This window comes from Perna viridis, chromosome 4, assembly GCF_037379345.1.
Source record: "Perna viridis isolate PV_CMFRI_1.1 ecotype Kerala chromosome 4, ASM3737934v1, whole genome shotgun sequence".
In the NCBI taxonomy this organism is placed as follows: Eukaryota; Metazoa; Mollusca; class Bivalvia; order Mytilida; family Mytilidae; genus Perna; species Perna viridis.
The window spans coordinates 7,186,126-7,203,925 of record NC_142448.1 but is presented as its reverse complement, the minus strand read 5'-3'; the positions used below and the strand labels follow the sequence as shown (position 1 = coordinate 7,203,925).

At 34.1% G+C, this 17,800-nt stretch overlaps 1 protein-coding gene across 8 annotated transcripts; it reads right to left on the bottom strand.

The window, feature by feature from the left end:
• Window positions 1-4,703: 4,703 nt before the first annotated feature.
• Window positions 4,704-14,245, bottom strand: LOC148618686 (uncharacterized). Of its 8 annotated transcripts, none has more exons than XM_088577836.1 (4): window positions 14,067-14,240; window positions 10,807-10,889; window positions 9,207-9,375; window positions 5,682-6,347 (listed from the first exon to the last, which is right to left on the bottom strand). In XM_088577836.1, the coding sequence occupies exons 1-4, from the start codon at window positions 14,160-14,162 to the stop codon at window positions 6,312-6,314; spliced, it is 384 nt and encodes a 127-aa protein (XP_088433962.1). In that variant the 5' UTR covers window positions 14,163-14,240; the 3' UTR covers window positions 5,682-6,311. The 8 variants fall into 8 exon arrangements, with proteins under 8 accessions (XP_088433961.1, XP_088433967.1, XP_088433963.1 ...); XM_088577843.1 differs by lacking the exon at window positions 9,207-9,375 and having other exon boundaries at window positions 5,682-5,829; window positions 6,162-6,347; window positions 14,067-14,239; XM_088577840.1 differs by lacking the exon at window positions 5,682-6,347 and adding an exon at window positions 6,986-7,129.
• Between the last annotated feature and the right edge of the window lie 3,555 nt (window positions 14,246-17,800).

Below are 17,800 nucleotides of genomic sequence, written 5' to 3'. Positions count from 1 at the left end.
AGCACTCAAAATTTCTAATTGCTGTCTTCCCTTATCCCAAGTAAAATTTGACGATTGGTCAGAATTGCTGCAGCCGTTCAAAGTATGTAAATGCACCAATTTTATGATTTTTTAAACTAAATTTTGGAAAGCATTAACCTAAGGCAAGAGAAAAATGCATTTTAGGTTGTTTTTATAGCACACATGCTCATACTTTTTTTCGTCGTCAAATATAGTCTGAAGTTTTACGGTTATATGGGCCTAGGTAGAACCTTGCTTCATGAAACCAGCTTCTTTTCAGAATATAGAATTCCGGTACTGATTTCTATACGCATTTACTACATTAAGTCTTGAGACCCATGTAGGTCCGGGTGTCAAAAGAATAGGCCTGCAGCAGCACTAAGCTTGTCGTAAAAGGCGACTAAATAGTGCTCAGAACCCTAGCCGGGGGCTAGGGCGCTCTGCCCACAGAGCAACTGGGTTGTGTGCCCCAGGTGGTGGAATGGGGTACCCCTGGCGTGTTACATGCTGGGGTTGTCAGGCTATAATACGGAAAACCTGACCGCAAACCATAGTGGTGCACCGTGTTGGGAAAGATGCCACGTTCCTCGCATGTCAAAGAACCCTACTGTGGTATTCTCCCCGCCACAGGAGGCTAAATTGCCCGACCCTACCCACCTCTCCCAATTTCCAGTGACAATCAAAATTTCATGACCCCATTATCCTTGTGTCCCATCCCATTTTTCATTTCATCATTTCATGTTCATTTTATCATCCACTTCATTTTCATCGCCTGAATATAGCTGAAATATTGCTGCTCGGGCGTTAAACCCCAACAAACAAACAAACAAAACATTTAAGTCTTGAAAACCCTTCATGACACTATTTTTTCTGTTTCTTTTCTACTTCACAGAGCGGACGTCGATATGATTTTAATCAAGAAACCTATCTTCTCTTGACTTATTCGCAAGTAGGAATACTAATATACCCTCTGCACAAGAGATTGTTATGAAACCTCACGAAACCTTTCAACTGATCTATAAATACATTCTCAAATTATATTCTACCAATTGAAAAACATGGAAAAGTAAAGCTGACAATAAATATTTTGACCCCACAAAATTTATAAGTCCCTCCTCAAAACGCAATGGACTCCCTTTACTACTCCAAATCCAGTCCACCGGAATTCCAGTGACCGATTATTTCTAATGCTGGTAATATTGATGGTATTTTCATTCCTTTATAAGTTCTGAGCTAGCTTTCAGTCAGTAAATGCGAGCGTTCTTTAAGTGGATATCTCATTTTGTTTATGACGTGTATTTTAAGGTGTTCCATGGAGAGAATTGAATGTGTTTTTGTAAGAATTTTATGGTACGTTTGTATGTTTTATCACACAAAAATAATTGAATGTAAATCATCACCACTACATTTAATTCTTTTTTAAATTCATCTGAGCAGAAGTATATCACATTATGTTTTATGTGAAAGGCTTTGATAGCAGATCAGATTTTTTTTTAAATTAGAGTAAAACTAGAAAACATAAACGGACCGTATTGGTTTCTGTTTTAACATGTAATCTGAAGGTGGGATTTTGTGGTTACACTTGATGCTGTTTTTTTAGCATTCCATTTGAACTTTCCACCAAATATCTTATACCATTGATTGTATTTCAAATGAAAAATACAAAACTTAAACACAAACTGTCGATAGTTACTGCATTTGTTTTCTTCAAATTTCCGAATTTCTTGGGTTTTTCAAGCGTCGGTATATTTTGACAATTAAAAAAATAAATATAGCACTTGACTGTTTTAGTCTTCGCAGAAATGCCTAGGTAAAACTATGTTCACATTTTGTCAGGTTCGAATAAATTGAGAAATTGTTACTCTATTTTGAGCCTTTGATGTTGACCTTGAACCCCGTTTTTTATGCCACCGCGACAAACAGTCGGGGGCATATTAATTTACTCGTGTCTGTCTGTCCGTCCGGATTCCACATGAATATGGCTTGTCTGGCTATCGCCTCGTATAATTTTTGAACTAAATCTAAAATATTTTACAGGTATTACGGAATTAGTGATAGTTACGCTTAGCCATTTTACTCAGAAATATATGGATCGTAGCTTGTCCGGCTATCTCTTGGTACAGTTTTTGAACTGCATCTAAATATTTTACGGGATTTTCTACACATGATGAAGGTGTGCAGGGCCAAAGGATTTTGATTTTCATGAAATATTACGGAAATTGGTGATAGTTTTACTTAGTCGTTTTCATCAGAAATATGGCTATATGACTTGTCCGCTATCTCCTACTGTAGTTTAACTACGTCTAAAATATTTTTGCAGGATGTTTCTACACATAATGATGGTGTGCAAGGTCATAGGATCATGATTTTTGTGGCATATTACGGAACTGGGTGATAGTTGGACTTTGTAATTTTTGTCAGAAATATATCCCAATCCAACAATGTTAGGGATTTTTTATTTGGGGTATTAACGTTTTTATGTGTCCGTCAGTCGGTCCATCAGTCCTCTTTTTCTCACTGCAAGTATTTTTGCAGTGCTTAACTTGACATACCAAATATCTTACTGCATCAACCAACAGTACATAACCTTTCTGAATCTGCAAACCATGTCTTCATACAAAAATAAACATGTTCTTAATTTGGCAAATCTAGCAAGCGGGGGCATCATTAGTGTCTTACACATTTGATTTGCTACTAACAAATGACGCGGGGGCTCCTGCGACAAACAGGGCTTCTAGAGTGTGTTTTTTTTCCGAAAAAACTTCTACGACAGGCTTTAATCGAAGCGTTTTTAAATACCTTCAAGTGGACATCCAATTCAGTCGTGTGGTATTTCAGTCCATTAAATTCATAAAATAAGCAGATTTCTTTGTGGAATATTTCCTTCCAGTAATAGGGAATGTACTATCAATTCAGATGACACTATTGGCTACAATAAAATCTGTCAACGGGACCCCGAATGATCTGGAAATCTGGATACCTTGTAGTCCATTTTGAATCAATCGAGTCACTCAGCTCTGTGTTTAGTCTCCTTATTATTGATCGAACTGATTTATAGTCTACTGGGGAGTAAGAGTTGGCTTAGCATAATAGAAAGTTTGAGAAAAACCTAAACATTACCCTAAACGGGACTATGTTGCAGCTTGTTGAACCCTTTACATTTGAAGAAAAATGTGGACATGTGATTCATATTGGATGCAATTTGTATTGGGAATATACTTTGCACTTATGACGCACTATCTCGCTGCCATTTCTAAAACTTCCAACTCCAAACTACAATCACTACTGTTTATTTTTTTGTTTTTGTTTTTTCTTTGGTATTGCAACTGCAAATTTACTTTAAACATTCATTCCTGGCAATATGCACATCCCAATATGGTAAATTTAACACACCATTTAATTTCATAACAATCCTACAAGAGGATGAGCAGGAGCTTCAGACAACACAAGAGACTAAGTTTTGCTGAAGTTCAAACAGGCATTTCTACATTTTTTTTCAAACAGAAATTCATGACAGTACATATTTCCATACGGTTACATTACATCCAACGATGTTTCCTACTAATACTACAAGATGCTAAGGAAATAGTTCGAACAGATAAACGGACAGGGTGAAATTTATATACTTCCAAAACTTCGTTTGCGGGGATGGGGTGGGGGGCATAATGAGTAAACTGATTGAGGGATGTTTGGTCGAAAAATAGTTGACGTAAGATAACCGAGGCTGAATGGTGAGGAGGTTCAAGTTATTTTGTTCTAGCAACGATGCAAAGCTGATACAAAGAGGTGTACATGGGCAGGTTCAGAATTTATTTTAAAAATTCCAGACTTATCATTTGCTCATTTTTGCCTAATCTTCCAACAAATGATAGTTTCATCTCCTGGAACTCCACTGGGGTAAGTGGGTGAGTGACATTGGTTGGACCGGAATAGAATCGGACTGAGGTAAGTTGTTTGGCGACATTGATTGGACAAGGTTAGGCACGAACTAATTTGATACTGAAGGAGGGGACTGGGATTATTTTGAAAAAATAAATAATATTCAAATTTAAGCATTTTTTTAACTCAGCCATGGACAACAAAATCGATTCAATATTACCCCTTTACTTAACAGTGTAGTTTTTGAACTTGCTTTTTTAACCCCAGCATCAGCTAAAAAAAACTATTATTTTTGCTCTTGCAGGAAAAAAATAACTTAACTCAAAATAAAATCCCAGGTCTCCTCCGGTAGAAAATGGTCTGTACCTTAGAACAACTGTAATAAGTTGTCGGACATGGATTAAGTTGTGTGTTGACATTGATTGGACCATATTATAACCCCATTGAGGTAATTGGGTGGGTAAAATTGGTTAGACCAGATTAGAACCCCATTGGGTATGTTGGTGAGTAACATTGGTTGGACCAGGTTAGAACCTCACTGAGGTAAGTGGATAACATTTGTTGGACCAGGTTAGAACCCAACTGGAGTAAGATGGTGGGTTACATTGGTTGCACCAGGTTAGAGCCCATTCAGGTTAATGGGTGGGAGACATTGGTTGGACCAGGTTATAACCCAACTGGGTAAGTTGGTGGGTAATATTGGTTGCACCAGGTTAGAGCCCATTGAGGTTAATTAGTGGGTAACATTGGTTGGACCAGGTTAGAACCTCATTGGAGTAAGTTGGTGGGCAACACTGGTTGGACCAGATTAACATCAAATCAAATTAAGACTTGCAGGAAGGTGTTTAATAAGCAATTATCACAATATGCTTCTTGGTGTAAGTAAACATTGAGCAAAAGATAACAAATGTATAAAGAAAAATGATAACAATAACAAAAACACACTATATATCACTCAGGAGATGAGCCTTGATTTACTTGTTAGAAAAAGTTTGCATTTGCATGTTTCTTTATTTTTCTTTGGCAAATAAAACTAAAAATCTTCATAAAATGTTACATATTTCTTGCAAATAAAACTGGAAAAAAAATTGACAAAATTACCAGCCTTAAAGATAAAAGATAATTCAATGAATCTTTTGAATATTATTTGACTTCTAATTTAAACTTTTCTATGATTGGCTAAGGTGAACTGGCTTAAAATATATCATGATCATCTTGAACCATCTAATGATTACAAGTGAACAAACTGGCAAAGGAAAATAGTAAAAAAATGCATATCATAATATGCCTATATATATGCATATGTATCACAGTAATACTGATTTAATAAATACTACTTCTATCATAAAAAAACAGACAAACATTGTGGAACTTCAAAAACAATACATGTGTAACAGACAAATATTGCAGCAAAAACCACCAATACTGATAAAAATATATATCTAATTCTTGTGCATTACAAAAATATTTTGCAATAATGATCTAACGAAGAAAAAATGAATTCAATAGAAACGTGTCAACTAGGTCATGGTGAAGTTTTATATTTCTTGGCTACATACTGTTATCCAAAAATTCATATCAAAAATTTGTTTTTCCATTATCAAGATGAACCAAAACTAACAATTTTCAATTTTTCAAAAACAAAACTGATTGAGAATGTTTGCACCAAATGATCAAGAACTGAAGACAAATACATGCTACATGAATGAAACACGACCTTTGAACCCAAAATACTAGAACTTGCCAAATCATGACCTAGGTGTTATGAAACGAGTTTGTTGTAATTCTCTCATGGTGATTGATTGTCCTTTTCCAGCCAATGGGAGACACTGTCCTATACCATTAAGCTCCCGCTTGAGGTCACACCACGTACCAGCCATTATTGGGCCATTACGACTGTGATCATATTGTTTTCGCTCCCTTGATATTCCTAACCAATGGTAGTTAGTCCTAGAATTCATAATTTTGATGTCATTTATGATATATTGAGTTTATGAATCCTATAGTTGCAATTTACATTAAAAAATCTGCAGTATTTTATTGGTTATGTATTTGGTTTTTTTTTCACATATCAAAAAAATTCTGCATTTTATCAATAATGTTGTTATGGTCTAAGAAGAAATGGAGAAATCAAGTGAAATAAAGACTGGTTTAATACAGTAAATTTTCTAACCATTGCAACTAAACAAATATTGAAATCAAATAAAACAGCTATGGGTAACCATCTAGATAGCTGAACACATCAGAAGTCGTTAATATTTATATCATTAAAACTTATTTACATTATGTTACATTAATATTGTTAAAGTAGTGTCATTCTTCATTAAACTTTAAGGTGTGGTTTTCGCGGAGGTAGTTGTTTACGATTAGGCAGAAGCTCCTTGGGGTGAATCAAAGGAGACACTTTATCTTCTGGGTTGTTGTTTGCCCTCCTATGATAAATTCTGTGCATCTCCCCGTTTACAGATCTGCAAGGGAAATAAGGTTGATATCCCATTAAACCATTGCTTTGGACGAAGGGGAATAATTCATACTAGACTAAGTTCTACTAATGCTACCCAAGTTTAAAGTATTAGTGTCACTGGCTGAAAAAAGACATTCAACCATAATCTCCTAAGAATAATACTGATATGGTTAAATATGACAAATATGACTAGTATATAACTACACAAAAATTACTACAAAATAACAGAAAAAAATCCCACAAATGCTTAAATAATGTACCAATGAAAAATTGAAAACATAACCTAATCAAACTAAGACTTTGAAATTTTTCCGCTAAAATACGCCATTGTAGTTGACTCCTATCAAAGAATATTTAAAAATATCACATATTTTTAAACCTGTTAGAAATAATACTGAGCAAAGTTGGCAAACAGTCAAGCTTCCTAATATTTAACTACTCTGTCTAGCTACATGTATATCATTCTACAGAGTAATTATAAATTATGCATAGCACCAAATATTTCCATGCTTGAAAAATATTTCCTCCAGTAGGTTATTGTTTTGAATAAAAAATGATCACCAAAGTAAGACAAAGACTTAAAGTAAAGACAATATACAAGACATGTTGTGTAATGAGCTACATTCATAAAAAAGTTATTATTTAAATTCATAAGGATGTAAAATTTTATAAACTGAGTCTCTATCTATATTCCTTATTGAGTCTGGTAAAGGCTTAGGAGTTTTCAGTACTGGTTTTCTTTCTGGTTTAGTCTTCAGGCCCATATCAAAACTTTTTTTATCTTCTCTGAAAAGATTTAGGTTGAAGGATAAGTTAGTCAGGTTCAACTATTTTAAGCTATTCTGTTAATTATAACCAAAAGCCACCAAAAACTTCAAGACATACATTAACACAGAATATAGTCCACTGGAACTGCTACTATCGTTTAAAAACATCCCCGTTGACAGTTTTCATAATGTCATATTTATCTGACATTAAATTAATCCTACGACTATTCCTGTTTTCATCAACAGTGTAATCAGAATTTTCTTTAAGAGGGTACATAACTGAATAAAGTTTGTCGCAATGAGGTTCATAATGGGCACGGTTACGGTATCGAATGTTAAAACCATCTTCATGCAGTCGGAATCTTTTAATGCCTGCCCTGAAATTGCAGAATCGTAAATAATGGTAGCCACATCAGTGCTCAGAGCTGAACTAAACAAAGTTTGCAGGCAGCAAAAATGCAGTGTGCATTAATTTTTAGGAAACTTAAGTGATTAGTAGCATTAACAGTGAACTAGATTCTGTAGCAGTTGTTAAAACTTCAGGAAATTATAAAGAGCTATTTATTGTAGATAATACAGCAGAGATAGCTTAGTAGTGCGAGGTTTCTATATACAGTGCAAAAAAAACACCTTAAAACCCTATAAATATCACTTTTTTTGTTAAATTGTTCATATTAAATGTGAATTATGTAGTTTCCTACAAAACATCATTTTATTTGGATTTTTTGTCATTGGAGTACATGTAGCTAGAATGTATTTCAAGAAGCAAGACATCAACATGTTTGTAATAGAAACAAACTAATATAAATTGCTCCCACACTTTTACTTGCCATGAAAGGCTTCCACATTGATTTGGACCTGGCTATGCCACTGTTTGTTGTAAAGAAATTCTAGCACATTATATGGTTATAGTTTTTTTATTTATAGTAATAAAATAATATAATGTTTCAAAAACCTTACTCAAGAACTGTAAACTTAAATTATATCTTCCCATAATTTATTCCAATAAACTGTACATCAAATGTGAAAAATTAGGAAACAGATTAATTTTTGTAGCCTGGTTACTTACTCTATTTCATACCAGGTTCTGGGGTATAAATTACTTTATCAAGTAGCATAACTTACATTGAAAACAAACACAATATAAAACAAAACTATTCAAGGCTGTTTTTTTTTCAGTGATATATTATTCTATATTTCTGCTGAACCAGAAAGTTTTGTTTCATTTGTTCACTCAAAAATCTCAAATTAGTCCAAAACAATAAAACCAGCTTAAACTCATGCTGTCTCAAATAAAGAGAAATTATAGGGAACAAAATCTGAGTGAGCTGATAAAAGTTTTTATCTAATGTCATTAGTTTTAGTTTGGTAATGACTGAAAAACTGTAAGAATCTGAGAGTTGAAATCAATTTGAAAATTAATTACACTAACGATGCAGCTGATTCAATAACCATATGCTTATCAAATTATATTCAAAACATTTTTAGTAAACATTTTCAGGATATTATGAAACTGTGGAAAAATATCATAACAACTGCCTTTGTACGCACATATCAAGCATAATTCAATTCATTTCAAATATATACTGGATAATGCACAAAGAATATTAGAAAAGAAAAAAAAACACCATGATTTCCTTAATTTGAGAAAACATTATTTTTGAATTCAAAGATCAAGTTGGTAATTAGCAGTTGGCAAATAGTCATGCTTAAAAGCTGTGAAAATTTACTATGACTTAGCTGAGCAAAAACAAACAACACTGACTAATTAAAGTGCAAGTGAAGCTATAAATATACAATGAAAAATGTCCTGTTGCCCTTTATAAATAAGTGACCGTGAAACCATACAATGAAGCAAATTTAACCATAGACACACCATGCACATCATGTAAATAAAATGGTTTACATCCAGTCACCCAAAAGCTGAAGATCAATTATCAACAAATCCTTGGGCAACCACTTGGGTGTTAAATACTGCAGTCCACATACTGAGTATGAATGATTCCATTTTCTCTCCTCAGCAAGGTTAGTCTATGGATAATTTTGAAAAGTTGTAAATAAATGAAATTTTTAATGCATGCAATGGCTTAACGTACATTGGTCAGAACAGCTCCTGGATACATTACACGATATATTGGGTTAACATGCAGTGGAGCTTTTCCCTGATCTGCCATGACTCGATAATAATAATTGGGGTCATGAACCACCTCCTTGAAAACCACACCCTCTTGATTACTGAATGGTTCTTTCACCATTGAATCTTTTCTAAAAAAATGATAACAAAACAAGTATCGTAAACAATGGTCATAATGATATATTATATATAAACTTATTTATAAATATACTGGCAGTAACTAGCAAATTTAAATTTATCTTTTAATTTTACACCTATCTTCTTAGAAAACTATCATGTTAATGTTATACTCCACACAATTACTAAGATGCAATTCACCATAGCATAAGAGAGATAAAAAGAAGATTTTATCAGGCAATAATTACCTGATTAATTCAGGCAACATCCCCTAATAAATACCTGATTAATTCAGGCAACATCCCCTAAAAAATACCTGACCTATTCAGACAACATCCCCTAATAAATACCTGACCTATTCAGGCAACATCCCCTAAAAAATACCTGACCAATTCTATTGGAACTACTATTCTTTATCCCTAAATTTCACTTAACACTTCTTGTACTCTTAAATTAAAAATTAGTTTTTTTTAAGTTAATAATTTGTATTTCTAACAGTGCTATTTGATATATAATACATGTAGGTTGAAAAGAAATGTTCAAACCACATTGCTGTTAATTCCAAATTTATAACCCAAATAATACAATATATAGATGATTCCAATCCCATTCTAAATCAAAATATTATGATATCAATGAATTTTCTCCATTAAAAAATCTCAATAATATCACTTGAGGGGCCCATGAGTCATTTACAACATTCCAGCTGAAAATGTTCCATCGAAATAATTTTTTTTGTATTTTTTACACACAGAATATTAAAGAACGGCCCACTGCCATTCTAAATAATATCAAAGAAGGTGCACTCTCCAAATTAAACAACCACATTACCATCTTATTCAATGCTCTAAAATACTGTTCTAAGAAGAAAATAGGCTGAACAATAAATTTTGCAATGAAATACATGTACTTAGGAAAGTTGTTGGGTTTTGATTTAGAATTGTTTAAAAAATTTTATGTGATACAATACCAAATACTAGCAAACAGTGAGGTCATGCAAAAAAACATAACAAAACTTAGTATGCATTTAAATTAGCAGGTAAAACAAATTGCACAAAACTATCATCAATTGTATATTAAAATGTTCCAATACATACATGTACATTTTAATAATATTACTGAATTCTTAATATTTCCTCTCTTTGGTGTATACAGAAACTTTACCTTAATCATGAGGAACACTTTTTAATGGTACTATTGGTCACATTTATATAACTTTCTTCCATTTAATTTTTGTGTTCAGTTGTAGGGTTAGGAACTAAAAAAAAAATTTTAGGATCTTAACACGAATTTTAAGAATTTTATGCAAAAAAATTACTTTTTTCATATAAAGTTTCAGTTGTTTATGACAACAGGACAAATTGCAACTTGAATCCTGTGGTTGTTACTCTTTGGTCTATGGTAGATAAATAAACACAAAGTTTCTCCTTAAGAATTCAACAAACCTATTTTGTTCAAAATGTCCTGGTCCAGAATATAATATTGTATCATTGGCTGCATAATCTCCATTCCCTTGGACATCATTACACTGAAAAACAGAAAGTGGAAGGCTACAATGCGTAAGGAAACTTTTTGAGAAAACTATACATTCATATCCCTCTTAAATTAACCAAATCAATAACTCTTGAAAAATATTCATTTTATATATAAAAAAAGGCAACAACTGAAAGACCAACTAAGACTATCTGATCTGAAACTGTTTCCTATCTAGAAATAAAAGTGAAATTTCTCAATGGACCCCAAAAATGTTTTAAGGCCCCATTGTTCTCCTTTCTGTTCAATGATTTTGTAATATTGCTGATATCAACAATATCAGTGGTTCAAACATCTACACAGAATTTTTGGAATGGTTGAATTGTATAGAGAAGTTCCAATCATAATTATGAGGTTTTGCAAGGACTGAGAGGTATTTTCTGTCGTAAGATTACATATTTCATTAAAACAAGGGTATGCATAAGACAAAACATGATACCCAGGGTAAAATTATTGAAAATAAAGTTACATCTACCCAGGGTATGTTGGTTGCATACACAGGTATAAACCAATTCAGCCTGAGTAAGGATCTCTACTATGTATTTTCAAACATGTACATGTATCTTTAACAGAAACAAAATGTTTAGTTAAGTTGAGATGTATAGTAAAGTTTAATTAAAGTAGAAATACTGGGTACAAGCTCACAAAGAGAATACCCCCTGCTTCAAATCCAATTAATGGACCCAAATGTAAAACCTTTAATTTGGATTTATTTCCATTTGGAGTCTTCCAACAGTAATGATATTCCTTCATGCATATTTACATGTACATGATACCCAACATTTTTTTAAATAACATCAAAATCACTTGAGCAGTTTAGGAGGAGTTATGCTAGCAAGGTTTAAACATGTAAAGCCATTAATATGGATTATTTCACTTAGGTGTCCTCTGATAGTACTTGGGTTCTTTCATGCACAACTACATATGATGCAAAACTTTTTTTTCTAAACTTACATCAAAAGATGTAAAACCCTTCATTTAGATCATCTACTTTGGATTATATTTCTTCATGCACATCACATATCATACCCAACCTTCCTATACAATTTCATCAAAATCCTCTGAGTGGTTACAAAATATAAGGTTTTAACATGTATAACCTTTAATTTGAATTATCTCCCTTTGGAGTATGCCAACAGTATTTATAATTCTTCACGCACATCTACATATGATACTAAACCTTCCAATAAAATTTTGTCAAAATCCTTTCAAAATCCCTACACCTGTTTAAGAGTTGCACTTACAAAGAATGTGGACAGATAGACATGGTTATCCTATATACCTCCCCAAATCTTGTTTGCTGGGGGGTATAATTATGAAAAAAATAAATTCTAGTTGACGTAAAAGTGTAGAAGGTATATGGTTTCAGTCAGTATGTGATCACAAACAAAAAAAGCATGCATGTACTGTATACCGTGTGCTAAGTACTTCTGCATGTTTGAAAACAAAGTAATGCAGCAGTTATTCTTCCCAAGTGATTTTACCTCAATTTACCCATTCCCTTTCTATATTTGTTAATATATGACCCCTGGAAAAACATTTCATTATGCTCTGAACTCCCCCCTCTCTCTGTTTGCCTGCAAACTCACTTAGGTAATGGTGTTGCAAAATCATGTGACCATTCAGACCTTTTCAAAGAGGTTCAAAAGGAGTGGGATTTAGATGAATATTTAATTTGTTCTCATTATCAAATAAAAAAAATCATTTTTTTCAACTTTCATTGAGTTTATTTAGTGAAGTTTCAAAATAAAATGTACCTAACTTTATTTAAATATCCTTGATGTTTTTAACAGTTTTAACAAATTAAAAGAGAACTTATCTTGCATTTCTTGATACATGTATAATTGACTACATAAACACTCGTACAACTGCCACAATTAAAAAAAAATATATCAGTATTCAACTTCAACTTTTTATCGCTTACACCTTCTTAAATTAGACACAAATTTGCCATTTGGTGAAGTATTGTTTAACCTACCTCTGGTTTCTTCATACCTGTTTTGGGCCAAGGTATATGCAGTAGCAAATAATGAGGACGACTGACTCAATTTCCAAAAGGATGTTGACAACTTGGTAAATTGGTCTGACAAGTGGCTTTTGAAATTCAATAAATTGAAATGCAAACATGTACATTTCAGCCAACATACAAATCACCAGTACAAAATGGAAGAGGAGACTATACAACAAGCTACTGAAGAGAAAGACTTAGGGATTGTAATTGATTATAAAAGGATAAAGGCATGATAAAACAAGGCTTAAGTTATATGGATAAAGATATGTTCTGAACACTGTAAAAATGCTGTATGCCCACATCCAGAATATGGAAGTTGCATTTGATCAGTAACCTACAACATCCAGAATATGGAAGTTGCATTTGATCAGTAACTTACAAAAAAGAGGCAATTCAAATAGAATATGCAGATGTGCTGGCTAGAAACACAAGTCATTTAAGCTACTCAGAACGTCTAAGATACATGTACCTAGGAATTCCCTCACTTCAATATAGGAGATTAAGAGCAGATATGGTGGAAACTTACAAGATCATAAATAACACTGAAAATGTCCAACATGAAAAAAATACAAAAGGCCACTAGCACAAAATTTTCAAGAAAAACTGTCACCTACATGTAAATATAAGAATTGTGGATGTATAGAATAACCTACCAACAAAGGTGGTCTGAAGACCAGGTAAACAAGGTAACTCTCATACAATAGCCTGAATATGGCATTATGGGAGACTCCCACATAATGACATAATGAAAAACTAAGAATCTCCCACATACAAATGAAAGATTTTTGGGAGATTTTCAGTTAAATTTACAACGTTTTCTGTAAAAAAAAATACAAAATAAGTACTATTTACATCAAATATTTGCTTTTACGTACAACTGGACCAAATCTCCCACACGAGACAGTGTGATTAAAATCAAAAGGGGTATCTTCCCCACAAACTATAAATAAATAAATAATAAATAAGTTTCATTTAGAGTCGGCATGAAATAGATAATAATTAACATATGCTCTACTGAGCTATAGAGTAACATAATATAACAACAAATCATGGAAATAAATAACGGACAATACTAGAGAAACATATATATGCTAACAGCTGACAAAACACAGCAAAATAAAAGCAGATAAAAGGTATGTTTCATGTTTGCGCATTGTTTACCTGTGGACCATCGATCAAACGCCTCTGTGCATCTTTCTTTCTCTCTATTACTCTCTGACGCCGAAGCGCTTCGTGGTGGTATGCACTTTCTGCCATAGTTCGAGTTTTGACCGATACCTGCGATGTGGGCTTCTGTGTTGTCAAAGAAACTGACTTGCGCACACATTTCTTCACGAATTAAAACCATTCTTGATCATTTTGAGTAAATTACAATACTTCCAAACATATGAATGACTTAGAAGATTTTGAGCATGCTATAATGCTGATACGGATTAGATAGCTCTATTTGATTCGACTACCAGTGTGCCATCAGTGATAGCATGTACAGGTCTAGGATGATAGTCAATATTCTCTAATTGAGCGGTGTGTCGTTCCTGTGAGTGACACACTATCAAACTTTATATTTCTAAATTAGTTAGGTCTCTGTTATGAAATCAGGAACATTATATTGGTATTATATAGTCCCTGTATAAATCAAGGATTTTTATGTAGTCTACTATAAAATACTATAGAAAAAAATTGTCTTTGATTTATTTTCTGCTATACCAGGTTGGTAAACAGAGAGAGTAATTTTAGGGTGTTGCAGAAAAGAGAGAGCTATGGGTGGGAGCTCAAAGAGGGAGAGGAGGAGAAATGATATGTTTACAAGTGAGACAAATAATTCATATTTATAAGCATTCAAAGAACGTAATGCCGAAAACCATGTCATAAATAAACAGGGACTATATAATACTAACTAGTAAAATAAAGTACCTTAATAATCACAAGGGCTTGCCCTCAATGTCAAATATCTAGCCCACTAGTATAGGTTATAATGGGGCTGCATATTTGACAGTGGGAGCATAATTTAATGTAAACTTCAAGACAGTGCTAAATGAAGTGACATTTTTCGCAATTTTGACCCTTTATATATTTTATATATGTATATGTTCGGTTGGGTGACTTTTAGCAGAAACTATGGGTCGTTCAGGGATATCTTTTTTTTGTGAATTAAAGGCAGAAGGTAAAAACGTCCGGATCTTGGATCCTCTGGTTTTAAGTCAAACTCCGGAGCATTGGTCTCTTCCAGGCCTGCACTACTTTTGCCCTTCCAGAATTAGTGGAGGAACGTCAACGGTACGGAACTGGAGCTGCCTTGGAGTTTGGTTTTAAGTATTCTAACTGTTCTTCAGTAATGCTGCCGTCCTTGAACATTTTGTTCAATTCTGAAGTAATTTTTTCACTGAAAGATTTAGTAGGGTCGCTGGGTAGCTTTTTATAAAATCTTCCAACCGAAAAAATTTTCTGAATTTGTTGATTACCATCTCCGATCCCTTGTTCAAAAGCTCCCGTCATATTTAAAAGATACCACGGACTATCTGAGGAAAATGGAATCAATGCATCCTTTACCTCCCAAAACACTTCTGGTCTCCCTTGATGTCACTTCACTCTATTCTAATATCCCACACGATGACGGTAAAGAAGCCTGCAGAGAAGCTTGGGAATCACGAGATATTTTGGACCTACCTACTAACTGCCTAGTAAATTTACCCACTTTAGTTTTGAAGTGTAACAACTTAGCTTTCAACGACGAACACTACCTTCAAATCAATGGTACAGCTATGGCAACGAAAATGGCTCTTCGTATGCTAAAATCTTCATGGGTAAATTAGAAAATCAAATAATTTCAACATCTTTATCGAAACCCCTTTCTTGGTTTCGATTCATCGATGATGTTGACATGAAATGGACTGAGTCGAAACAAAATTTAGACAATTTTATCAAACATGCCAACACTGTTCACCCATCAATCAAATTCACCCATGAAATTTATTACACTAAAATCACATTTTTGGATACTACTACGTTTGTAAAAGACGGAGAAATGTCAATGGACCTTCACAGCAAACCAACTGATAGTCACCAATACTTATCTCCCAATAGTTGTCATCCAAAACATTGTACTAAAAGCATATCATTACAGCCAGGCACTTCGAATTGCTCATCTGACAATACTACCAACAAACGTCTAGATGAACTCCGTGGTCATTTGTTATCGCGTGGCTATAAATATACAGATATAGATCGGGAATTTGAACGTGATAACAACATCAGCCGTAAAGATCTCCTCGAGTGCAAACCTAAGAAAAAGAACAAAAGGGTTCCTTTTGTGCCTACATACCATCCAGCCTTTAGAAAACTCTCGCAGCTACTGCATTCAAATTGGGAAGACATTCAAAAACATCCTAAGCTCTCCAAGCTCTTTCCTGGGGCCCCGGTCCTGGCATTTTGTAGACCTAGGAGCTTAAGAGATGCCATAGTAAGAGAAGAGATTTCATCTCAGCCCAAACAAAATACAACAGGCCAGTGTCGACTATGTGGAGATAAAAGATGTAAGACCTGTACCCAGATTCTGCACACCAAAACGTTTAAAAGCATTAGCATTATTTGCGACGTGACTTGCAAAACCGAAAATACCTTATACCTTCTCCAATGCCGATGTGGCATGCAGTACGTTGGCGAAACAGAACAACCTTTCAACAGGCGTATGAATAGTCATCGCAGTGACTACAAATGTAAACCAGACCTCCCTCTAAGTTGCCATCTTAGATCCGCCGTACACACCCAGGAGGATCTCCACAACATCGTCATTACGATCATAGAACATAATAAAAACTGGTCAAAATGTAAAAGAGTGTCTCGAGAAAGCTTTGAATAAACGAGAAAAAATACCCATTTTTAGGTCTTGGTCTAAGGCTGGTACAGCACTACATGCTATACATCAACAGACCCTTTTATGCTAACGTTGGGGTAGTCGATGAGCATGCGTACAGCATGCTCAATATACACTTCCGCGAGGAAAATTCATTTGTTGAACCCAAGCCCTACCTCGCGGAAGTGTATATTGAGCATGCTCACCAACTTACCACAAAAGGGTCTATACGCCGTACTACTATATTTTGACTTTTTTTATTTGTTTTCCACAGTTAAATTTTATTTTTAATTTTGGTAAAAAGACCCCCTTTGTTATTTTCATTCAGGCTCCTTATCATTTGCTTATGTGTGCCTTTGATAAAGGTACAATTACCCACAGCGTACGTGATTCAACTTCTGAATCTGTGTTGATCTTGAACTTTGTGAGTTTATGCTCATTAAGTTTTATAAGTCTTATGCTCATAAGGTTTTACGAGTTTTATGCTGAAGAAGGATATCAGTTATCCGAAATATTCAATTACGTCCCCGATATACCTACTGGTACCCGCAATACCCACGGAATTGATCAAAAATAATCGGGGTAAAAATGGACGATCATGCAGTTCCGATAACAGTTCATTATTTGATAGGTTCAGGGTTTTTAGCAGATCTCCCACTGTATTAAGTATCTGGAACACAGATATTGTCAAGACTTACAACAAGTGTGTAAGATCAAGATTTGAATAGTATGTATACATGTAGCTGCATACTAATCGTGTGTTTCGGTTTGCTCATGGGTTGCCCTACGAGAGGCAAAAATTAAGTCATGCTTTTCTGAAATATATCCTATATCGGAATACAAAATAAACTATGTTTACGGTGAGCAAGCTTTAATTGGTTTTAGAAAGCTCATATTTGATTCTGAACCCTTTTCACTGTCAAAATTACTCGGATTTCTGGTTACTAAAAAATAACCTCGGATGCAGGAAGGAGAAATTCTTGAAAAAAAATTTGTCGGAAATCGTGTCAACGTGCTGCACAATATAGTCCGCTGTGGATCC